The sequence below is a fragment of the Tamandua tetradactyla genome, chromosome 13 (genome assembly GCF_023851605.1).
Source record: "Tamandua tetradactyla isolate mTamTet1 chromosome 13, mTamTet1.pri, whole genome shotgun sequence".
Classification (NCBI taxonomy): domain Eukaryota; kingdom Metazoa; phylum Chordata; class Mammalia; order Pilosa; family Myrmecophagidae; genus Tamandua; species Tamandua tetradactyla.
The window spans coordinates 15561617-15586006 of NC_135339.1; the positions used below are offsets into that span (position 1 = coordinate 15561617).

Below are 24390 nucleotides of genomic sequence, written 5' to 3' on the forward strand. Positions count from 1 at the left end.
CGTTGACGATTACTTGATACTTAAACTTCATCTTGCTCGTATATCAAATTTAGAAAATAAAGGGTATAATGACAGTTCTAACTGCTAGGGTAACGTAGGTCTGTAGTTCAAATTAAACATTAGCTCATATTGCCTCCAGGCCTGAAACAAATGTACCCAGAAGACATTTACAAAGGGACAATGATGTTGAAATATTTTAAGTGCAAATAGGAGTCCAGTGTGCTGACAATGACAAGGCTGTGTTGTCTAAAGTCCCTGTTTGATTCTTTTTCCATCCCTTTCCATTGAACTTTTCCTCACCAAACCCTCAGCACTCTTGTGCCTAAGCATTCCAGTTCACTCTTTGTCAAATGCCTCTGATTCAATATGTCCATGTAAAATCCCTCACTCTATCCCAGAAGATGCCACTTAAATGTAGTTTTAATTCCCTGAAGAGATTATGCTGCCACTGCTGACCAATTAGCAAAACCCAAGAATTTGTGCCAGAAAAATATTTTTCAATGCTTATAACTATAGAGAGGGTTTTGGCCCTCAGAACTGTTCATTGGGGCTATTGCATCTTAACTTTGACTTCCCACAGCCAACCTGTAATGCATAAAGTTTTCATTGACTACTTTTATTGGGTTCTAGTGGGAACAGATTTCTCCATCCATTCTCATTCTCTATCATCTCAATTCCCTATTGTTCCTTGAGCCTGAGGATGCAGCTGGGTCTCAGAGTGGAGGAGAATGATATGAGACATGTTGTTTAGTGCATGAGCTGATTAAAGATAGAATCCTGTTTATCTCTTTTCTTGGTCAAAACAAAAATAATTTAGGAGTTATGTGAGAAGGATGTTTCTCAAATACATAGAACTGAATCTGTCGGTGTTTGGTCACCTAGAAGGTTTGGGAAACGGGACTCTTGTGACTTTTCTGTAATGAGTCAGCCTCTCACAGTCCATTTCCAGAACAGTGTTTTCTGTAACCTGTCCAGATACTTTCTAATGTCTTGTTTGTTAACATGACTGAAAGCCTCTTAGAGAAATGGAAAGTTGAGGCAATTCCTATTAGCAGGAAGATGTGGACTCAAAGGCTTTTCCTCTAAGTGAATCTGTTGTGTAACACCAAAGCTGGCTCAGAATGTGGGTACATATTCTTGTTCTGAGAAGGCAGAAGAAGGGGAACAGCCCAACAGACAAGGGAGGGGGGAGCGCCCCAAAGCGAAAGCCACACTACGTTATAATCTGCCTTATCTATAGCTCTGGGAAAGCATTTCTCGCTACCTGTTTATACCCTTGAGTAAGCACAGACACTCTCTCTCCAAAAGGAGGCTGTTTACTCTGGAGTGATGTGGAGGCTAGCTGCAGAGCTGGAGCAGAGCCCCAGGGGAGCTTCATCTCTGCAGAATCTACACCGTCTTCCTTACTTCACATGGACCAGATGCTCGGGGTTTGGGAAATCAGTTCAAGTCCAAGGTTCTTCAAGGTAAGAAGACCCCCCTCCCAGGAAATGGACTCCTCCAGTTTTCCCACATGATTATTCAGGCACTTTCACTTTTCCATATATAGGAGTCACTCAGGAGCAAGCTCTGCCCAGCCAGAGCGAGTGACACCCGTATTTGGTTCCCTCCCTCTGGTCTCACCCACCCTCACCTTACTCTCACGTGCTTGCGGGCACTTAGGCAGAGGCGATCACTGGCTCTGCCAAGGACAGGCCCATTGGGTTTAAAGAGAAACTCAGGCAAAGTCACAGTCTTAAGATTGGCACTGGGAAGAAGCTGACTGGAGAGGTGTGGGAGGATGAATGGACCGGTGGATGGCTTGTGCGACCACTCTCTAAGTGAAGAAGGAGCCTTCATGTTCACATCAGAATCCGTAGGCGAAGGGCATCCTGGTGAGTAGGTTGGCCTGGACTGATGGGCGAATCCGTCATTCCCCACCTGGCCGAAGGAGTCACTTTCAGCTGAGGTCTTAAAAATGCTTTGACTTAGTGTAAGGGATCTCTGAAGAAGCAGCGTGAAGCATTTTTCCATTCTATTAAGTTGTAATTTCATCAAACAGTTACCCATTATGTAAATGAGAAATTGTAGGTCACGGAAGTGGAGAACCCGCGTCACAGCCTGGTGGCTGCCACGGAGAATGAGCAGTTGACTGGCCAAATATTTTACACATATAATGTGTCATCAGATCTTAACTTTATATATATATATATATATTTTTTTTGAGTAAATCCTTAATCTATTATCAATGAGCAGCTTAGGTCAACAAAGAATGTTCCCTCAAAGAAGGCCAAGGTTCACTAAGTTTTGCAGGTAAAGCATATGGAGTTTAGGAACGACTGACAGTGCATTCTAATTATTGCTGAGATAGACCTTTAAGTTCTGGAAGCCTCTGGTATGTTAGCTAAGAGAAGTTTAGATGTCTTCCCGAAGAGGAAGCAAATTCAGGCAATTTTTATCCTTGAAAGAAGGTGGGCAGTGATGTGAGGAAATGAGAGCGGCTCCTCTGTGGCAGTGAGGTCAGGCGTTCAGAACCTCAGGTTCTAGGACAGTGGCTCTCCAACTTCAGTGAGTGTTGGAATTACCCGGAGGGTTCCTTAAAACACAGAATCGTGACCCCAACACCCAGTTTTGTATCTCAGAAGGTCTTGTATGTGTGTGTGGCTTGAGAGTTTGTCCCTCTAGCAAGTTCCCAGGTAATGTTATGCTGTTGATCTGGGAACCACTTGGAGAACCCAGGGTTCTTGGAAGACCCTGGTGACTAGATTCAATGATGTATGTATTTAATCACTTCTTCAAAATTCACTTGAGCATGTGTAGTTTTTGGTAACTTCACTAAGTCTACCTTTTTTCATCTTCTTTGTCTTTGTTCTTTCTTGAAAGGATTTAACTTCCTTACCTTCAGACTTTATAACTCAGCTTTGGACATCTCAGTGTAATACTACTTCTATTTGCTTCAGCCAGTGGTTTTCAACGGGGCAGGAGGTGATTTTCAGTGGAGGGGGTGTGCTACTGACATACAGTGAGTGGAGGCCAGGGATGCTGCTAAACATCCTACCACGCTTAAGACAGCTGCCTACAACAAATAGTTATCCATCTTCAAATGTCGATAGTACTGCTATTGAGAAACAAATACCCTCTTTCATTGTGCATAATTTTGTAGATTATAGATGAAGCAATCTCAGCCACATTGCTATGTGCAGTGCCTTCTGGGGTGTTCCACGGCTTGTGAAGCCTTATACAAGTTAAGTGAAAGATTTACTCCACTTGGAGGATGTGGGCTCCTTGGCATGCCGTGGTCCCAAGCATGGCCCACTGTACATAATACCAGGTTGCTCAATGGGAAGACAGTGAAAACTCCAGCCAATCAGTTGGTTGTCTTGTCTACTTAATGACAGCCTATCCATTTGTCTGATTCTCCCTTCACTTGTTACTGTAAATTGACTGTGCAAATCAGTCGATCTCCTCTAAGGTTTGACAACCTTCTGCTTGTCTTTCTATTGCTGAATTGTTCTCTACCAGAAAGATAAAATTAGTGTTCCTTTTTCAATTACCAAGGAAAGCAACTGTTGACTATCTTGGGCCTACCAAATGATATTGATAGAAGCTTTAACAGTCTAAAGAAACAGTTCAGCAAGGGCCTCCGTAGGCACTGTTTAGCCTGTGGAGCTGTCTTGATACCCTGGCTCAACTCTCTCGCCATGATAGCTGTTGCACTTTCCTGTGTGGGTTGGGAGCATGTGAATTGTGTCCTTCAAAGAAGCAGAGACATCCATGTTCAACATTTGAATTACTCTTAGGAGTCTTGGTGGGTGGGCCTAACGTGACCATCCTATATTGATATTAGGATATTTTAGCAATGAGAGGCTTTCACTGGTAGAGGTTCACAGAGGCTATGGACTCAAACAAATGTAGATTTACAACCAGGATCTGCCACTGGCTGGAGGCTCGTTAGGAAAAACTCAAACATATGTTTGGTAATAGTGGTTTCCAAAAGAGAGATTGGAGAGATAAGCTTTAATAGCAGATTTACATCTTTAATTACAGATGTTAATATGTACTTTTGAGAGAAGGTCTGCTTAATTCTGAATCTGGAGTCTTAATTTCAAAATGAAATATATTCATCCGTTAAGAACAGACTCTGTGGGTATTTTGAACACTAAATGAGATGTAATATGTGTAGATAGATCTCACTTGTATTCCTGGATTTGTGAACATTGACAGTTCACATAACCCTAAAACAAGTGGATTTTTCCACAGTGCCATTTCGTGGGCATTTAGCCCATGTAGCATCTTTAAGGCAAATGGTAGAAGAATGAGATCAAATCCCAGCTCATGTTGTAGGTCCCATCTCAGCTGAGGAGGTCACATCCCCAAACCCAGCTGTTAGGACATCTGGCATTCAAAGGCTGAGTGATGGGGGTGGGGCAGGGGTCTGAGGGCCACTTATGGATGTGTTCCACAGGGCACCTAATCATACTGATGCTAGTAACTGTTCTAATTTCTGTTTTTGTAGGGCTATTCCAGATGTTAGACTTAAAGAGAATACGTTGAAGAATGAGAGAAAGTGTAGTTAGAAAATTTTGTGTGGGGTGGGGAGGGAGGGAGAGAGATTTGCTTTGGACACTAGGAAGAGCCAAGTTTGGAACGTATTTCTCTTCTTAGGTAATTCTATGGCTTTACATAATACATATCCAAACTTAGGCATGAGGGGAAGAAATAAAAATTTCAAAATATTCCTAGTTTTCTATGTCTATAGAAGTATCCTCTTCTCTTAGATAGGCAGATTTGGAAAATCGCTAACCATTTTGACATGTTCAGTGTGCCATACCTAATATTTTAGTGAGTCTCATGACTGCTCTTTCTTTTCCAGATAAGATCTGTGACCAGATCAGTGATGCGGTGCTAGACGCCCACCTCAGACAGGACCCCAATGCCAAGGTGGCCTGCGGTAAGAAGTGCCTGTGGGCCGAGACGCTGACGGTGGGCACGAGACCACGGAGTCATGTGCCTCGCTTTGGGAGTCTGAGTCCTCCGGTCCGCAGTGGGCTTCTTCCTTATCTAACATTTCCTCTGTCCTAACAGGGAGGAAAAACATTTCTGACCATGAAACAAAGTTGGCAATTATTTTGCCCTTTGGTGCTGGATACCTTAGCGGCTGTATTTGGTAGAGGGTTGTACTGGGACATGGCCTCTGACACTGGGTGTCACTGGGAGTGGGGAGCTCTTCCAAAGCCCTGGGTGGGACCCTCCAGACAGGGCGAGAGAGCATGAAAACCAGGGCTGCTGCCCAGGTGGTTGTGAGCCGCTTCCCTACTTAGGAGCCCCTTGATGGTTGCACAGCTGTCTGGCTGTTCTTGTTATTCTATTCCCTAGTTTGTGGCATGATTCAAGTATTAAAATAACTTATGTCTACCATTTAACAGCAACAGGAGGGTAGCACCTTCATCAATTGTGTTTAATAAAACCAAAATAGCTTTCTTGAGACATTATTGTTAAATTAAAGCACTGAAACCCTCTTTCATACCTGCCTTGTTCATTGCTGCATGGGAACTCACACAGGCCAAAGATCCTTTTTTTTTGTTTGCTGAATGGCCAGGGTCACATTTCATTCTTTTTTCATGTGAGTATTCCATTACTGCAGCACCACTTTGTTGAATTTTTGTTTGCTTGTTTGTTTGGTTGTTTTGTTTGTTCTTGGGAAGTACATGGGCAGAGAACTGAACCCAGGTCTCCAGCATGGCAGGGGAGAATTCTACCACTGAACTATCCTGCACCCCCACAAAAATCCTATTTTTTATTTTTGACATTAGTTATTTGACTGGTGCACCCTTGGAAGCCCTCGGTATGGCAGCAGAGTCAGGGACTCTGGAGCCAGAGGGCCCCAGAGTTGAAGAGGTCCAGGCCTCTCACTGTACTGATGGGACCTGAGGTGCCAAATGCTGTGGTGCCTTGGCCCAGGCCACAGGGCAGGGAGCCCTGCCCTGTCAGTGTGGTGTCTGTTCATTGCCCAAGTAGATCCTGCCCTCTCTGGTGGTATCTGAGCCCTTGGTCTTTTTTACCACAGTTACATGCCCTGTTAAGGATAAGCTTCACCCTCATATCTCTCTTTAATACCTGGAGCGAAGAGTGACCTGCTTTGATACCTTGATCAGGATCCCATTCCCTAAAACCTGCAGTGGAGTTTTAGCAGTAAGGAGAGTGAGGAAGGCCTGCCATGCGTTGACTGCATTTTTTATGACAGCCACCATACAGTCATTATCTCATTTTCACCCATACGACAGTCTCATTACTATCTTCATCTAACAAGTTGATGAAACTGAGACCTAAGGAGACTGAATAAGTTGTCCGTGATCACACAAGTGGTAAGCAGTTGGTCGGAAAACACATGTGGCCAGTTCTTTCCAAAGCATAGTTCTCTAGGCAGCATTTGAAGACAGTCCTTGGTGCTGGAATTTCTTTATTTTTATTGGCATTATTGTTTTCATTCTGGAGTCTGTCCCTTGTAAGGCCTCTTGTGAGTCTCTTTTTTTTTTTTTTTTTTTTTAAACATTTTTTTATTTTATTATTTTTTGTTTGTTTGTTTGTTTTTTTTTTTTTTTATATGGGCTGGGGCCGGGAATCGAACCGGGGTCCTCCGGCATGGCAGGCAAGCACTCTTGCCCGCTGAGCCACCGCGGCCCGCCCTCTTGTGAGTCTCTTGATCTATGCTGGCAGAGGTCCAAGAGGTTGGGTGCCCCTTGGCTGGCGCGTGGCCACTAACTTCTCCTCCTTCGCCTTTGCAGAGACAGTGTGTAAGACGGGCATGGTGTTGCTGTGTGGGGAGATCACCTCCAGGGCCATGGTGGACTACCAGCGGGTGGTGAGGGACACCATCAAGCACATCGGCTACGATGACTCTGCCAAAGGTGAGGGTGGGGCCGGAGAGCCCACCTGTGCTGAGTCACAGCTGAGGTTGCTGGTCTCAGGGAAGTGCAAATACTACCAGGAGAGAAAACATTCCTAGGCCCATCGGTCAGATTCCAGGGTCAAAGGCTCTGGCAAAAGTATGGCAACTCTTCAAAAGTATGTAGTTCTGATCCATGCAACTACATGAAGAGCCTTGAAGACTTCATGTGGATTGAAATAAGTCAGACCCAAAGGGACAGACAGTGTATGATTCCACATACGTGAAATAGCCAGGCTATGTAATGTCACAGAGACAGAAAGTAGAGTTCAGATGACCAGGACGAGGCAGACAGGGAATGGAGAGTTAATGCATAATGAGTGTAGAATCTTTGAGGGGATGGGAAAAGTCTGGTAATGGGGGTGGGGAGGGCTGCACAACATTGTGAATGTGATTCATCCGACTGAAGAATGTGCTGGGCGTGGCTGAGATGGGAAAGTTTATGTTGTATATATGTTTTGACAATTAAAAATCAAAAGAGCAATTAAAGAGATGACAATTAAATGCATGATAAATTAAATACATGATACTGGGCTGGATCTAGTAATGGAGGAGAAGAGTCTCAAAAGGACATTACTGGGACCTATGGAAAAACTGGAATGTAGACTGTGCTGTATGTCAGTGCTAAAGCTCTTGAAGTTGATAACTGTCCTTAGGTGGCTATATAAGTGAACATACTTATTCTTAGGAAATATACATGGAAGTATTATGTGTCCAAGGAGCATGATGTATACAACCTACTCTCAAATGTTTAGGGACTAGATGGACAGCTAGACAGATGGACAAATTGATAGACAAAATGATACAGAACATGTGACAAAATATTAAAATTGGTGGATCTGGGTATCTGGGGTGGGGAAGTACGTTGGAGTTCTGTGTATGAGTTTGATATTATTTTTGAAATTAGCTTGTAAGTTTGAAATTATTTCAAAATAAAACAGCTCAAGAAAAAAAAAAGTGTGGCAGCTCAGGTATCTGTGCCCAGTTTTCCATCCATCGTTGGCATAGGTCCTGTGTAGGAGGCTCCTGCCTTCTTGGTGCAGGCAAAGTCTTTGGAGCAGAAAAAAGCACCAAGTAAAGTGGCGCTGCCCTCTGCAGGGGGCATCCTCCGCCAGGCTCCACTGCTTGTCTCTTTGTACGAGTTGTCTTCTTTAATCATTTCAGAAACTCTGGCATATGTCTTAGGCAGATGAGGAAATTGATGCTCTGAGATGTAAATAATTTGTGTGAGGTAACTCAGTCACTAAGGGGAAGGTTCGGATGTCATATGCTTCTATGAAACGGTGCAGCTTTTCCTAAGACACAGAGGAAAATGACCCCAACCAGAAGGTGAAAGAGGCCCTGGTCAGGCCTGGCTCTGTGCTAAGGGGAGGGCATCCGAGTTCAGCAGCAGTGGCAGGTAATGTGGGGGCTCAGGGGAAGAGGGGCAGGCCCCAGCAGGGAACTGAGGTTGACCCCTGCCAGCAAGGCAGGGGTTGGTAGCTGGAAACAGCTGAAGGCCATGCAGCGGTTTCCAGGATCTAAGAGCAGGTGGGTGAGTGAAGGGCACACCCTGGGGTGGGGAGGCGCTTCAGAGGCCCCAAGTGCTGGGGTAGGTGCTCAGGGGCTGCGTACATTCACACCCAGTGGATGTACCATCCACACTGCCCCCTTGGGTAGGACTCTGACCCCTAATTCTTAAAGTTTTCATGAAGGCTTTTGACATTACAAATTCATATAATTCCAGTTTTTAAAGAAAAATTCCTTTTGGGTCTCAGTTGACTCTCTAAATGGCCCAAAGTTGCTATAAGGGATGTGGTTACTTTAAGCAGTGACAGCGAAGGTTCATGTCCAGACCAACCTTCCTGGGCAATTTGAATGTGCTCATTTCTGCCCTGTGTCGCTTACTGGTTGCTTAGCACGATGTTGGCATCTTGGTGGGTGAGAGGAGGCAAAGATGGATGACCTCCCACCCCACCCCCCAATAAAAGGGAGCCCAGTTGCTGCAGGATGGCACAGACAGTCCATTCAAGGAAAGTCTCAGTGGGCCTGAATGACTCCCAAACAACTCATCTTTCCCTTGAGCATGTAAAAGTTTATTTTGGGTGTATCAAGAATCACTGGGACGAGAACCAATGAGTGCCCGCTAATGCCCCCAGTGAGGACACAGGGAGTATTCTTAGAGGAAACACGCTGTCCGCGGGGCAGGAGCTTCCTGGTGTGTCACCATGCAGAGCCTGCACTCTGCTCTACCAGGAAAAGTCAGGTTGTTCAAGAACATTAAGATCTTCTTTGAGAGCAGCATTTGTTCTGCGGTAGCTCGCAGGGAAATTTCCCAGGAGACAATCCTGCCTCAAAAGGAAGAAGTGAGCCTGCTCAGCTCCACGGTGGGCTGTGCTTCCTGTGTGTGCTTGGGGCCGGTCAGTGCCTGTGCCAAGACAGGACTCCCCGGGCCGTCCAGCTGCAACGCGCCCTGGCCCAGCCTGGGGCACCTAGCCCTCTAGCCCTGCCCCTCATCCCTTGGCTGCCAAAACTCCATTTTTCCAAATCACTTGATGCCCTGTATTTTTTTTTTTTTGGCTTGCTTATTTTTGCTTTGTATTATTAAGTAATTTATTTTTATTAGAGAAGTTATAGGTTTACAGAAAAATCATGCAGAAAGGACAGAGTTCCCATATACCCCCCTATTATTAACACCTTGCATTAGCGTGGCCCATTTGTTACAATCAATGAAAGAATATTGTTATAATTGTACTATTAACTATAGTTCATGATTTATATTAGGGTTCCCTGTTTGTGTTGTACAGTCTTATGTGGTTTTTTTTATTCTATTAATATGTATACAACCTAACTGTCCCCCTTTTACCCACATTCAAATGTCTATTCAGGGCTGTTGATTACATTCACAACATTATACCTCTGCCGCCATCATCCCACTACCAAATTTTTTCCATCACCCCAACCAGAAACACAGCACAACTTAATTGGAGCCCCTGCTTGATGTTCAGTTCTGGGAAGATTTGTTTGAGGTTAGTTAAAATGTAAAATGTCTAATGCAGAGCAGGTGAATCCTTCGGCTGCTCTTTAAAGGTTGTTCACTGTTTCTTGAAGGCAGAAACTCTCCCTGAGAGCCAGAAACTCTCCCTGAGAGCAGCAGAGGGCTGGGAGAAAGGTGAAGGGAACCGAGGCCTCCAGGGTGGGGCACCCCAGGTTCAGTGGTTAGACGGCAGCCAGGGCAGGCGCAGGGTGCTGCAATGTTACTGCCAGTGGCAGAGTTTGGGTAGTGGCAAAGTGGAGGTAGGAAAGTGACTCACACTTAGGGCTGACCCGGAATTCATTTTGGCTCCAGGAAGGGTGTGCAGTTGGGATTTAAGGTGGCAACGGTTGTGGAATGGCCTTGTAAGGGGTTTGAGTTTCATTCTTTTGGCAGAAGGTCCCCACTTGAAGCATTGTCATGGAAAAAAAAAAAAGAGACTGGATTTAAATGTGCTTTAGCAAGCACATTCTGGCAGTGTGGACAGCAGAATAGACGAAAAAGAGGGTCACCGTTGGGGTTTGGGGGAGAGGTTAGTGAGCTTGTCATCAGCACTTGACCTTGTCTGAGGGCATCTCTGTGTTTAGCTCCTTGCTCCCCAAGTCCCTGAAGCTGAGCCCAGTGGAGCAGTGAGGCCTGGCCAGCGAGAAGACAGGCTCTGCACATGGGGCCAGCTTCCTCACAGGCTCCCCAGGTTGGGCTACTGTTGGTCAAGGGCTCCCTGAACCCATCACTCCACCCCATGGGCTGAATCCAAGGTAGGAGGGGGAAAGAAGCCCTATACTTTTGTTCTTCAACCTTGGGGACCAGCTGGAACCCTGAGCTTTGCAAAAGAGACCCAAGTGTTGTGTCTTTTCCATTGGCCTCCATCCCTGGGCACCTCAGGACCAGGGGACTCTACTTCTGAGAGTCTCTGAATAGTTCATCTATGCCGATTTGCTCAGTAATTTAATGTGTGGATTACGCATGCAACTGGGTTTCTGGATGGCAGCATTAGAAGTGCTTTGCTTTCCCTCAGGGCGGTGATTTTCAAACTGGGTTCTGGGGAGGTGCCTCGTGGGTCCCTGATAAGGGGGAAGTGGGCTCAGAGTCACCACCTGCTCTTCAGCCAGAGCAACCTTAGTGTTGCCTGGTTTTTATACTGTGGTTTTGGGTAAGGTATTCATTTTAAAATCAAGGTATAATTTACTACATTTAAATGCATCATGTTGGATTTTGCTTAGCCAGAGTTCCTCATGATCGTGTGGAGAGAACACATGTCCGTCCCCATGCCTGGGAAGCTCAGGGCCACCCCCCATCTGACACGTCCATGCTCAAACTCCCTTTCCCTTCTGCCTAGGCTTCGACTTCAAGACCTGCAACGTACTGGTGGCCTTGGAGCAGCAGTCCCCGGACATTGCCCAGTGCGTCCATCTGGATAGAAGGGAGGAGGATGTCGGTGCCGGGGACCAGGTATCTAAGCGTGAGCTGGGTCGGGCTGCCCTGGGGCGTAGCCCACCTCCGACCTGACTCCCACCGGTGTTGAGGGTCTGGCTGGCGCGATTCATGAGGAACAGAGAAGATCACTCCACAGGGTAGATCCTCACCTTAGTGTGGGAGCCGGGAGTGCGTGCCTGGCCTGAAGTGAGCTGCGCACCCCTGCTCCAGGGAGGCGGTGGGCACCGGGGCACCCCTCCACGGGTGCAAAACTCCCAGGTTTGCCGATCTGAAGTTGCTTAGGCCTGAAGAAAGCTGTGGGTGTCAGCGGCTGTCTCTCCCGCCACAGGGTTTGATGTTCGGCTACGCCACCGACGAGACGGAAGAGTGCATGCCCCTCACCGTCATCCTGGCGCACAGGCTCAACGCGCGCATGGCGGAACTGAGGCGCTCGGGTGTCCTGCCCTGGCTGAGGCCTGACTCCAAGACCCAGGTGAGGGCCTTCCTTTGCACACCCCCTCTCCCCTGGGGGTCCCCCTCCCCCCTGAGCCCCTGAGTCCTCTGGATTATTGTCATTTTGGGGATCGGAATGTGCAGCCTGGCTACTCAATTGCTTGAACTTTGAATGCTATTTGACAGCTTCAGCTCTAAATGGCCCTCCTGCCTCTATGGTGCTTTTGTTTGTTTGTTTTTTCAAATGGGCAGGCACCAGGAATCAAACCCGGGCCTCCGGCATGGCAGGCAAGAACTCTACCACTGAGTTCTTGCCCAGGTACAACTCATATGCGATTTCTGCCCTGTGCATGGCCTTATACCTAGGGCTGGAAGATTCCACCTCTGTGCAGCTGAATTAATTACAGAGCCACATGCACATTGCTGAGCTAGAAATCAGCATATGCCAAATGCTTACTGCAGGAGCCAGAGCAGGCAGTGCCTGAGGAAACATCCGTGAGGAGGTGGGAAATGGTGTTTTATTCTGAGAAATTTCCAAAGCTCAGAAAAGTTGAAAGGACAGCTGTGGATTTTGTTTTTCTTCCTCCTGAGTGTAGGTGGACTCTGGCAGTTCTTCGATTCTGGCCACAAACTTGTTCCTAACCAGTTTCCAGGACGTCTGCTCACGGCCTGTCCACATGCAAAGGTCTCCGTGTCCCGAACGAGGCTGCCCACATTGTGAGCCTCTGGCCGTGCCTCTCTCTCCTTGTCATTGCCTCCCTCGAAAAGGCCTTGTGTTTGTTGTTTCCACCTCCCCATCCACGTGGCCCCGACCTCCCTGTAACACGCGGTGTTGAAATCTGTCCCAGAGGCCGTATTTGATGCAAGCGTCACCACGTGGCTGCCCACCTGGGCTGGTCCCGGGCCCTCTGAGTCTGACCAGGCGACCCCGGCGGACCCCCTCCCTCTTGTTCTCCTCCCGGGTCCCTTTTCCATCCACCACCAGGCAGTTTCCCAAAGGCTCAGCAATTCCCTCTCCACACCATCCGTCCACATTTGTGGATCCAGTTTCCAATTGCCAGGCCCCGCTCCCCACCTCAGCTCCCAAATCTTCAACCGTGAGTTGAACAAATGTCCCGTTTCTCAGTCACCGAGTAAATGTTCCTGAGAGCCAGCTGTGCAGCCATACCATCACCTCCTGACTCAGCTTAAGGAATGGATGGAAGGCTGCCCTTTCCCCAGTCCTGCTCAGGCACCTCTGCCTCCACCCCACGTTTTCCCTATAGAGCCTCCTTCCTGCCCCAGCCCAGCCTTTCCCAGTCAGGCCTGGGACAGTGCCAGGCCCTCCTGAAGGCTCTCCTTGCTTGGAATCCCCCGTTAGTTCCCTTTCTAATTTCCCTTCTAATTTCCTAACACCTGCTCAGCCTCTTCTAGAACTTTCTGCTTCTATGGGGAGAAAAATCTCCACTTGTTATTGTGGCATTAGAATCCTCTAAGGGCTTCCAACTTCACTTTCCGCTGCTTTGCTTCCCACAAACTCTGCTTACCTTCTGTCATTCCACCTGTGTTACCCTTGTTTCTTAAGCTTTTGTGCCTGTGATCCCACTGTCCCTTCTTCCTGTTATCTTTCTCTGGTTCTTACCTCCTCATCAGTGGTCAGCATATTTCCCACCTCCTCATGGATGTTTTCTCAGGCACTACCTGCTCTGGCCCCTGCAGTAAGCATTTTGCATATGCTGATTTCCAGCTCAGCAATGCGCATGTGCCTCTGTCTAATTAATTCAGCTGCACAGAGGTGGAACCTTCCAGCCCTAGGTACAAGGCCATTCACAGGGTAGAGATTGCATATGAATTGTATCTGGGCAAGAACCTACAGCCTGGCATAAAGGGAACCATGCTTTCAGATATCCTGTGTTTTCCACGTGGCCCCCAAGGTGGGAATTTGAACTGGCATTCTTTAGGTGACCTCTGGGGCCGTGGGGCTGTGGAGCTAATGTGCATAGATTGTGACTGGTGCCAGATGAAAGGGGCATATGAATGTCAGCACACGTGCCCCCTACCCTTTGCCCCCTCCTGCGTTGGAACTGAGCTATGACGTAGAAACAGGGTGGAGTTTGTAGAAAAGGAAATCCTAGAACAGGGATAGGAGGAAGTAAGTGGAGCAGACTGAGCTTTCCTTTTCCTCGTGTGAGTGAAGAATGGAAGATTCACCTGTCAGAGCTGCTGAAATAGGAACAACCTGCTTCATTTTGCTTAGATACAAAATGAAAGGTTTCCAAGTCTAGAAGGCAGTGAGGGAGGGTCTTTCAGGGTCTCCTTTCCTGCATGGGCACACTGAATTCTGTTACAAATGCTGCACTGGATACCAAGGTGTGCTGGGATGGACAGGCCCTGTGGTTGCTGGTCTCACTCCCCATGCTTCCTAACGGGTGCTGCAAGGTGCCAGGAGAGCTTTCCAGGCCTTCTTTGCTTGTTCCCTGCTGGTAAAGAATTTCCACCCTCTGACCAGAGTGCTGGCCATGAACAGGGTGAGTCCTTCCACCTGAACAAACTCTTGCTGCAGATACTGACGACTGCTGGCAGTAGGGGTGGCTATTTTTGTACCTGGTCAGGGTTTGTGTTTTCCATGGTGTGTTCCCACCGCCCCTACCCCCATCTTGCTGACGCGATGAGATAAGAGCAGTGCCTAGAACCCTTTGCTCTGCTACCCACTTCCCCGGTTCTATAAGGACGCTGCCTGGGGTCTCATGGGAGTGTAAATGAGTCTCGGCAGCAACTCAGGATGTAGGCTCAGGAGGCGGTGATCTGCCCCGAGAACCCACCGCAGGGCCTCCCTCCCAGAGCCGTGTGGGTGCATTCGGGGGCTGCTCTCAGTTCCTGGCCGGCTCAGTGCATTCTGCTCTTCTCCATGGGGGTCAGGGCAGGTATCATGTGGGCAGGGCTCTTTCTCTCCCTTCTTCTGGACCCCATCCCCTTGCTCTTTGGACCACGCTGGAGGTAAGGTAGGAGTAGAATTTCCACTTGGGTCCATGTCTGGCTGATGGAAATCTGCAGGGCCTTGGGCAGGCAGAGATCTTGCTGCAGGCACAGCCCCAGGGAGGCACAGTTTGCTGCCATGTGGTCCTGCGGAGGCCCAGGGGTGGGGAGCAGTCCTGCTCCTGCTGGCACTGCAGTCCCCTCGGTGCCTCTGGGTACTGCTCTGGGGGCCCACACAGCCTCGGGCAGTCGGCCTGTGACCCAGCACCTCCTTTGGGTCTTGTCTTGCAGCCTAGAGTTGGGCAGAGCCCCCGGCTACCAGGCCACAGAGCAGCCCCAAGTCAGAATCCCAGCTCTGCTGGCTGCATGATCTTGACCAACATATATACCTTCCTGCCTCTAAGATGCGGGTAGGACCAGCTCCCCATAGCTCCCAGCATGGCTTCTAGCACATGATACATGCTCAAACAATCTTAACTTCTTTGCCCAGGCTCTTCTGCCCTCACCACCTCCTTCCCTCTCACTCTGCAATCCCGGGGTGCACAGGCTGCTCTCCTTTATTACCTAAACAGATCAGTCCGTGACATCATTTTCATGCTCACTGATGTGTCAGTGAGAGTCAGGGTCCACAGAGAAGCATTTTTTCTGTGTTGCAGGGTAAATAACATAAGCTTTGGGGTTAGGCACAGCGGGGTTGGGCTCTTCGGCTTTTCACAAACTGTGTGACTTCAGATGAGTTGTTTCACTTCTCATAGCCTCGTCTTTTTTCACTTATAAAGTGGGGGTAATAATATCTCCATCACTGTCATGCCTTAAATAACGTGGTGATGCATAGAATAGGCGTGGAACTGACTTGTGGTGGTCATGTCCCCGCACAGCCTGTCCTGCGTGGAATTTGCAGGAAGCTTCCTTCCTCCCAGGTATTCTCTACCCTTCCTTTCTTTTGCCAAAATGCCTGGAGGCTGGCAAGCCAGACATTGCTGTTCCTTCTATCTTAGCAGACTCAAGACTGAGTCCGTCCCATCCTGTCCCTACAGCAGGCAAGTCTACTGTCCCTGTATGCATCCAGAGCTGCTCCACAGTGGGTGTGGGACAGCCAAGGGAGTGTCATGGAGAGTCAAGACAGAGCTTTGGCTGGGGAGATGTTTGGTGGCAGCTAGAAGTCTCTGAGATGGAAGGGGGAGGTCACAAGTGGCAAGGAAACTCTGCAAGACCTGAGTCTCTAAGCGGTTCTAATTGTAGTCATGTGTAGGAATAGCTCACACCTTAGGCCCAGCCACCCCATGGGAGCTCTTTTAGGCCGGGCAGCTGCCTTTGGCTCCTGAGTGTCTGGCCTGCTTCCTGGGGATTGGTGTGTGACAGCTCAGACCTGGGCCTCACCATGCCCCTGCCTGCCCTCTGCACCGCAGGTGACTGTCCAGTATATGCAGGACAGTGGCGCAGTCATCCCCATGCGCATCCACACCATCGTCATCTCCGTGCAGCACGATGAAGACATAACCCTGGAGGACATGCGCACGGCTCTGAAGGAGCAGGTGATCCGGGCCGTGGTGCCTGCCAAGTATCTGGATGAAGACACCATCTACCACCTGCAGCCCAGCGGGCGCTTCGTCATCGGAGGCCCCCAGGTGCACCCCTGTCTCTGACTAAGACCCCACCCTGTCCTCGTTCCCGGGGTCCCTTACCTCCCCGAGAACAGACTGCGGGAGACGGCTTTGAGTGGCTTAGGAAGGGATGGCCGTGACCTGACTATGAAGTCAGTGAATTTTGTCCCTGGCTATGCAGTCAGCTCACCCTTCTTGGGGGCCTGAGGTGTATTAGCTCCTATGCAAGGAATAGGAATATGTCCCTGGGACTTCCCACTTAGTACTCCAGACATCTGAACTGGCCTCATGACTGCCTGCTGCTGGCTGTCGGCTCTCCCTACTCTGGTCCTGGCCCACCATTGCAGTGCTCGCACGTAATTGACCATTCTCAAGTGGTCCTTGCTAAGCCTTTGCCACAGGCTGCCCCCGACTTTGGGGTCTTGGGGGCACCAGATGGGGCAGGGGGTTTAAAGGTGGGGACACCTGCTGCCCCTTTGCTCCTGCACCAGCTGGAGTGAGGAATTGGGCAGAGGACGCAGGCCACAGTGGTGGATGTGTGGCTGCAAAGCTGAGTCCCCGGACCAGGTGCTATGTGCATATGTCTTGTAGAAACATAGGTGAAAGAAAGGTAAAGCTGATTATTTTGTTTCTTGCAGGACTTCTCAAAGCCTAGACATACTAATGAGAACTGCGGCTATCCAAAAGGAAGCCGTATTGTGCAGACTTTCCTCCAATTATTTAATATAGAGCCCCCTTGCCCCTTTAAAGATGCCTCTGTTGACTGTTTTGCCCAGAGCAGATGTTCAAGGAAATGGGCAATGAGGCATTTGCTGCATGACAGCAGCCAGTGCCGTAGCCCAGGGTGGCATTTATGACAGCCCCGTTTCCTCTTGCAGTTGGATTTCTCCATTATAACTGCGCCATAGAAACAAAAGCAGTAGGAGCCGGCTGTGGTCCCAGAGTACCTCTGGCACTTTCCGATGAGCCCTGACTTTCTCTGACTTCCTTAACTTGGCCAGTGCCTGCACTGGGATCAGAGCCCAGGGCTTCTGGCTGACTTCTAGGCAAGGGCTCTTTCAGAAATGCCCACAGGCAACTTCTGGGCTTGTAGTCCAGTGGCACTGGAGTACTTAAGTCACTGGGGGGCCTGGTTCTCATTTCCTCCCTCCTTCCCAGCCTCTGGTGCTGAGACTCTTTCTTGGCCCCCACAGGGGGATGCGGGAGTCACTGGCCGTAAGATTATTGTGGACACCTACGGCGGCTGGGGTGCCCACGGCGGTGGGGCCTTCTCAGGGAAGGACTACACCAAGGTGGACCGCTCAGCAGCCTATGCTGCCCGCTGGGTGGCCAAGTCGCTGGTGAAAGCCGGGCTATGCCGGAGAGTGCTTGTCCAGGTAGGTGGGCTTCCTGCACTGCACCCCTGTTCCTGTTCCAGCCAGGAGCTCAGGACCAGCTCTGCACTGAATAAGGGAGATGTTGGGTTGGTGGAAAGTCAGGTGTTTTGCTCCAAGGTTGTGACTTTGTGTGCATTGTGCTGGCCCCTGTGGCAGATACCTGAGAACATGGGGGAAGGAAAGCAGAACTCTTCAGGGAGAAAGGGGGCATGTACATAAACTGCCCATGTGAAGACCATAGGAATCTTCCAGGCGGATGTGGTGGGGGGAGCATGTAGGGCAAGGGATGCGACTTTCCAGCCACCCCCTTGCTGATGACATCGGGGTTTTGGCGAGGGGGCAGACCTCTGCATAGAGGCTTCAGTCCCTGATCCGGGTCTCTTCTGGAAGGTTTCCTATGCCATTGGTGTGGCTGAGCCGCTGTCCATTTCCATCTTCACCTACGGAACCTCTCATAAGACAGAGCGAGAGCTGCTCGACGTGGTGAATAAGAACTTCGACCTCCGGCCCGGGGTCATTGTCAGGTAGAAGTGCCTGCACACTGTGCTCACTCAGGTTTTCCTCTTCCCTCGCTCCGAGGCTCAGCAGGACAGAAAGGGATGCAGAAGGAAGGGTTTCAGCCCTCAGAAACGGGAGGCCCTCCAGATGCCTGGCCCAGCACCGTATGCACCCCCAAATGCAGGATGTCTGGTTTTCAGGTTGAAGGAGGTTGTGTGAGAGTCCTGCTGGCTCAGTGACCACTAACTCCAGTGGGACCATTAAAAAAAAAAAACACCTTTATTTTGAAATAAATTCAAACTTACAGGAAAGTTACTAAAATAATGCTAAAACAATAAATAGAATTCCAATGTACCCACCCACCCCACCCCACCCCAGACACCCAGATTTACCAGCCATTGGCTTTTTGCCGCATTTGTTGTGCTGTTCTGTCTATCTGTGTCTGTCTGTCTATGTGTTTTCTAAACACTGGGGAGCAGGTTGCATGCATCGTGCTCCTCTGACACTTAACGCTTCCCGGTACAGTTCCCGAGAACAAGGACCCTCGCTATGTAACCACCTTCAGTACGGCTGTTGTATTGTAGAAACTTGACATTGATATAAAGCATAGAGTCCATATTTTAATTTCCCCAGTTGTCAGAATAGTCCTTTGGGGCCTTTTCTCCTCCATTATGAGATCCAGTCCAGGACCATGTATTGCATTCTACTATCATTGTCTCCTGAGTATCTCCCTTTTTAAAGAAAATACTGTGGCAACATATATGCAGCATAGCATTTCCCATCTCGACCGTGCCCAAGCAGATGACTCAGTGGTGTTAATCGCATTTACAATGTAGTGCTGCCATTGGTTCACGAAACTTCCCGTCACCCAGCGGGCCATCTCTGAGCAGACAGGAAGCTGGGGGATCTTAGGAGGAATCGGATCAGCATGTCTTTTCCCGTATGCTCTTGCTTCTAATGCCATCCCTTTTCTGGAGCTGGTGGTGCTGGTGTTGGTGTGGGCTGGGTCCGGGGAGCCAAGAGGAGAAGGGTACAGTGAGGCATGAGTTCAAATCCTGCTTCCGGGAGCTCTTTGTGATCCGGGCCTGTTCTTAGACCTCTGAGCCCCTGTTTCCTCAGCTGTAACGTGGGTTTGTGGCGGTCCCCTCCTTAGACGGCGATTTGTGGATGTGGGAGTTGTTATGTGTGTGGTGAAGCTGCACACAAGGGACTCTCGTTATTGTTTCATGAACTCTTCTGGGCTCAAAACTCAGGGAAGGACCCGGTGCCTGCCTATGCAAAAAAACAAAACAAAACAAAACATAACCTCAGGGAAGGAAACCTTGCTCCTTCCCCATTTAAAAATGACCTTTTCTTGCACTCATATGCAGGGATTTGGATTTGAAGAAGCCCATCTACCAGAAGACAGCATGCTATGGCCATTTTGGAAGAAGCGGGTTCCCATGGGAAGTTCCCAAGAAGCTTGTGTTTTAGAGCTGGTGGGAGCTGGGCCTGGCCTGCAGAAGGACCTGACCCTGCTCTGGAGCCATCTGGGTGAACATGTTTCCCTTCTCCAAGATCCCAATGCTCACACATCCCAGACACGCCCGCCCCTCCTCTGGGGCAAAGCCAGGCCCCTCTGATGTAACCCTATCTTGCCAGCACCAGAAATGGCAGGGCGTAAGAGTCCAGTCTCCTTGTGAGGATGATAATAATGTTCTCCTACCTGTCCCCTGGACCAGGACCATGCCAATTTACCTGATCAAGATTGAATTCCCTTCCCTCATTCACCCTCATTTACCCCCATAGTCTGAGCCCTTACTAGTCCCCCTGTCTCCCCCACCCCCAGCCTAAGCTGAGCCCAGCATGTCCAATAGATCTCAGGTGTCCTTGTTTCTGGACTTGCTGGTCTCTCCACCATGTCCCAAGCCAGTGGTTTCCACAAAACCCTTCCCGGCTTGGCCTCTGGCAGGGATAGCAGGGATTGACATCCCCCAAGCATTTATAGGGTATGAGCCACTGATTAATTACTGATCTCATTTCTTCTTCACTGCACCATGATGAGGTAGTGCTTCTTATTATCCCCATTTACACAAGGGGAAACTGAGGCAAAAACTGTGCAGGTCAGTTTCAGAAGGTGCCCAAGTTAGTGCATCAGAACCTAGATTCTAGTCCAGGAGCTTTGGCTCGGGATTCTGTATCCCCTGATCTCCTGCCAGAAACAGGCCTGAAATGTGATAAAGCAGATTGAAATGAGGCTATGGGCTCTTTACAAAGGGCCTGGGTTGCTAACACTCAGGGGAGTTGCCCACAGGCTCCTGGTGAGCCCTGGGTAGCGGTCTGGAAAGTCAGGAAGGAACCGACTGATTGTTTCATTTGCCACCTTTGTTTCAGAAGATTCAGGGTGAGCAGGCTCTCCAGGCCCACGGTTGACCTGGAGTCCCAGGATTCTCCTCCCATCCTTGCTAGGCCATACAGGAATTGGGTTTCCAGACCACAGAGGATGGTGGGATGGGGTGGGAGAAAGCTAAGTACTGGCCCCAGACCCGCTTGTGGCTTGTTGTAGCATGGTGTCTGTCTCTTTGATGGAGACATTGTATCCTGTGTCCTTCAAGTCTTTCTCCTTCTTCCACCCCTTTGTAACACCTGCAGGCTGACCACTGTTAAAGTGAGTGGGTGGTCTCCGCTACTGCTCCCAGAGAAGTCAGATTTAAGGCTCCCATAGCTAATGTTAGAGACACAGGTGGCAGGGCTTGCTTCCTAGTGGCGGGCAAGTTGGCTGAGATCATGAGGAGAGTTTGCTCTTACCAGGCACTTTTTTTTGGGGGGGGGGGGCAGTACAGGTCTGGTGGGGTGGTGTTGGTGCCAGAGAGGACTGAATGGTTGGCTCTCAGTGTGTCAGGGACTATGGCTTCACTTATCTGATGTTCCTTTCATAGTGGCACAACATGCCCCAGCCATCTTCAACCTGAGCCCTTCTAAGCTGCACTTCTTCCTTCATCCCAGGTCTCAGGACCATGGGCTTGAGCCAGGGCCCCTATAGCCCCAAGAGAACTCTGGGAATTCGACTTCTTTCCAGGTGCACAGGACTGGTTCCAACTGGGACAGGCAGCCCAGGAAGGCACATTTGGAGAGCAGGCAGCCAGCATCTGGGCCCTTGGCCTGGAGCACAGAGAGGCTGGGCTTTCTCTTTCCAACAGGGGGAAAGAAGTTCTTCAGGACAGAAAAAGAAGCCCAAATTACCAGAAAGCCTGAGAGCTCTGTTCTACACGAAGCTCTGTTTGGTCTCTCCACCAGGCTTCTGTTACTCAGGAAGTCTCAAGTTCCTTCCAGTTGCTGGTAGGACCTGGACAGGGTTGGCAGATGGCTGAGTTTCTCTAAACTTGGGCCATATTCAGAGTGAAAATTCAGGATGTTATACTTACCCCACCTCCTAGGAAAACAAGATCTTTTTGGTCAACCTTGTTGTAAACAAATGTTTAGATGAAACTAGAGCCTTTATTTGTTAGTAACTCTTGCACAGACAGTGAATAAAACCTCAAAGAATAATTGCCTTGTGGTTAGTTTTCATCTGTAAAACCCCAGAGACACCACCTCCGCCATGAGCAGCATTACTTCATTCCCATCTCCAGGCAGAATTGAGTGTCCTACCTTCTGGGTTCCCCTAACCTGGGGACCCACGGTCCTGCTGGGGGTGGGGGACGGGGTGCACCATCGTGGATTAAGGTTTTCTCACTCATGGGCTCTGGTGCTGCCATTGCATTCCCTCCTAATGGTAGTAAACCTTCCCCTACACGGGGGAAACCTGAGGCTTAATGAGGGCGGGAATGGGGCCAGGGGCATGTGGCTTGCGAGTAACTATGCCTTGCTGTCCTGGTCTCATGTCTTCTCCTTCCCCGTCCTTACTGCCTATTGTCGGAGGAAAGATTGGCTCAAGGTGGCACCCAGGCAGCAGGTGTCGAATGGTTGAAGAAGCTGAGGGAAGTCACCCTGTGAAGGAGGTTGGTCGGCAGAGGGATGGGCCAACCTTTAAATGGGCACACCTTTTCCTTTTGTGCATTTTCAGCTATGAGGAGAACAAACAGGTGTGTTTTCTTTATGAGCAGATGCCCCTTCATTCGCCCCTGGAGACGTAGTTGTGAAAGCTCAGCGGGACCAGGTGGGGTGCAGTGACCTGCATCTCTGCTTCCTGTGAGCTAGTGCTTCAGAACTGGCTTAGCTCTGGAGGGATGTCGGGCACAGGGGCAAGCCTGCATGGCTCCTTCCCTCTCACTGGGTGACACACTAAGGATGGGAAGACCCTGATGTGGGGGAGGATGCAGTGAAGGCTTGAGAGTGTGGCAGGGTGTGGAGAGAAGAAAGCCAAAGGCTAGAGGGAGAAGAGTTGCACAGGCTCGTGTCAGGCCTGCCACTCCATGGGATATGCCATGAAGTGCATTGCACAGGCAGTAAGAGACCCATGGAACACATTGTAATGGATTCCTTGGGAGGAGGATGGTAGAAGAATGGACTCCACGGACACAAAAGGCGGAAGACGATGAGTGAAATCAAGAAAGAGAATCAACTTCCTAGACACGAAGCCTACAGGTGTTAAGATGTCAGGGCAGAATGGAAATAGGAATGGAGAATGAAAGGGATTGGCCAGTGGGGTGGAAGGAAACCCAGGGGAGTGAGTGTCCTTGGAAGGCATGGGAAGTCTTTTTTTGTTGTTGTTTTTGATTTCAGGTTATAGTGTCCACATTTAAAAAAAATTATTTTAATTGATAAATCCTAACATGCAAACATCCCATACATAGTTTACAATCAATGGCTTACAATATCATCACATAGTTGTGCATTCATCACCACGATCATTTTTTAGAACATTTGCATCACTCCAGAAAAAGAAATAGAAAGAAAAAAAGAAAAAAACTTGTACATACAGCACCAAAATCCCAAGATGAGCCAGGACCCAGCATCAAAGGATTAAGAAAGCTTTCTTGACCAAAAGCTTAGGTCAATGAAAGCTTCCTCTCATTGACCATTAGTATTTCCATCTACCCAAATTATTTTACCCTTTTCCCCCCTATTATTTGTTCATTATCTATCTATATTTTTTACTCATCTGTCCATACTCTGCATAAAAGAAGCATTAGACACAAGGTTTTCACAACCACACAGTCACATTGTAAAAGCCATATAGTTATACAATTGTCTTCAAGAATCAAGACTACTGGAACACAGCTCAGTGGTATCAGGTACTTCCCTCCAGCCACTCTCATACACCATAATCCAAAAAGAGATATCTACATAATACATAAGAATAACCTTCAGGATAACTCTAGACTCTGTCTGAAATCTCTCAGCCACTGCTGAGAGACTTTGCTTTGTCTCATTTCTCTCTTGCCCTTTTGGTCAAGAAAGCTTTCTTAATCCTTTGATGCTGGGTCCTGGCTCATCTTGGGATTTTGGCCCCACGTTGCCAGGGAAATTTGCACTCTTGGGAGTCATGTCTCCCATACAGGGGAGGGCAGTGAGTTTACCTGCTGAGTTGGCTTAGAGAGAGACACCACATTTGAGCAACAAAAGAGGTTCTCTGGTGGTGACTCTTAGGCCCAATTCTAAGTGGGCCTAACTTATCCTGTGCAGGTATAAGTCCCATCAAGGTGAACCCCAAGATCAAGGCCTAGGCCTATTGACTTGGTTGTTTTCACTACTTGCTAGAATATCAGAAATTCTCCAAATGGGGAAGTTGAACACTTCGTCCTTTCTCCCCAGTGCCCCAAGAGGACCTTGCAAATATTTCTTTACTCACTACCCAAATTACTCTGGGATATATCGGGACATCACACTAACCTGGAAAAACCAACAAAGTCTCATGCCTTATTCAAGAGTCCATGTACTTATGGTGTGCAACTCAACTGTCCACACAAGTTAAATTAGGAAATGCACTGTCCAAAATATAAATTTTGCACCAAATAAACATTTCTCCCTTTGTTCTAACACAGAAGCTGAAGTTTTAAAATATGGATATCATCCTTTACCCCGTATTCTGATATACCGTAGTCCTATCCAGATTAGCTTCATTCATATCTTACTCAAAGTCAGATCCCTTTTCCAACCTTTCAAACAGCTCCTGTATGGGGTACTGTGACATTTTCACAGCTTTAGAGCTCTAATTCTGTCTCAGAT

General features: G+C 48.7%; 1 protein-coding gene across 1 annotated transcript; it reads left to right on the forward strand.

Annotated features, from left to right (window-relative positions):
• The first annotated feature begins 1562 nt into the window (after nucleotides 1–1562).
• MAT1A (methionine adenosyltransferase 1A) lies at nucleotides 1563–21768 on the forward strand. Its single transcript, XM_077124751.1, has 9 exons — nucleotides 1563–1874; nucleotides 4853–4930; nucleotides 6765–6887; nucleotides 11278–11390; nucleotides 11704–11847; nucleotides 16172–16390; nucleotides 17560–17742; nucleotides 18133–18266; nucleotides 19611–21768. Exons 1-9 carry the CDS (start codon nucleotides 1781–1783, stop codon nucleotides 19711–19713), a joined length of 1191 nt encoding a protein of 396 aa, XP_076980866.1. The 5' UTR covers nucleotides 1563–1780; the 3' UTR covers nucleotides 19714–21768.
• The last annotated feature ends 2622 nt before the right edge of the window (nucleotides 21769–24390 follow it).

What these genes read in the sequence shown, in the direction of transcription:
- MAT1A (XM_077124751.1), top strand. Translation starts at nt 1,781, where the DNA reads ATGAATGGACCGGTGGATGGCTTGTGCGACCACTCTCTAAGTGAAGAA. An exon ending in GCCGGAGAGTGCTTGTCCAG is followed by an intron (nt 17,743 to 18,132) that starts GTAGGTGGGCTT and finishes CTCTTCTGGAAG; the next exon opens with GTTTCCTATGCCATTGGTGT. An exon ending in CGGCCCGGGGTCATTGTCAG is followed by an intron (nt 18,267 to 19,610) that starts GTAGAAGTGCCT and finishes ACTCATATGCAG; the next exon opens with GGATTTGGATTTGAAGAAGC.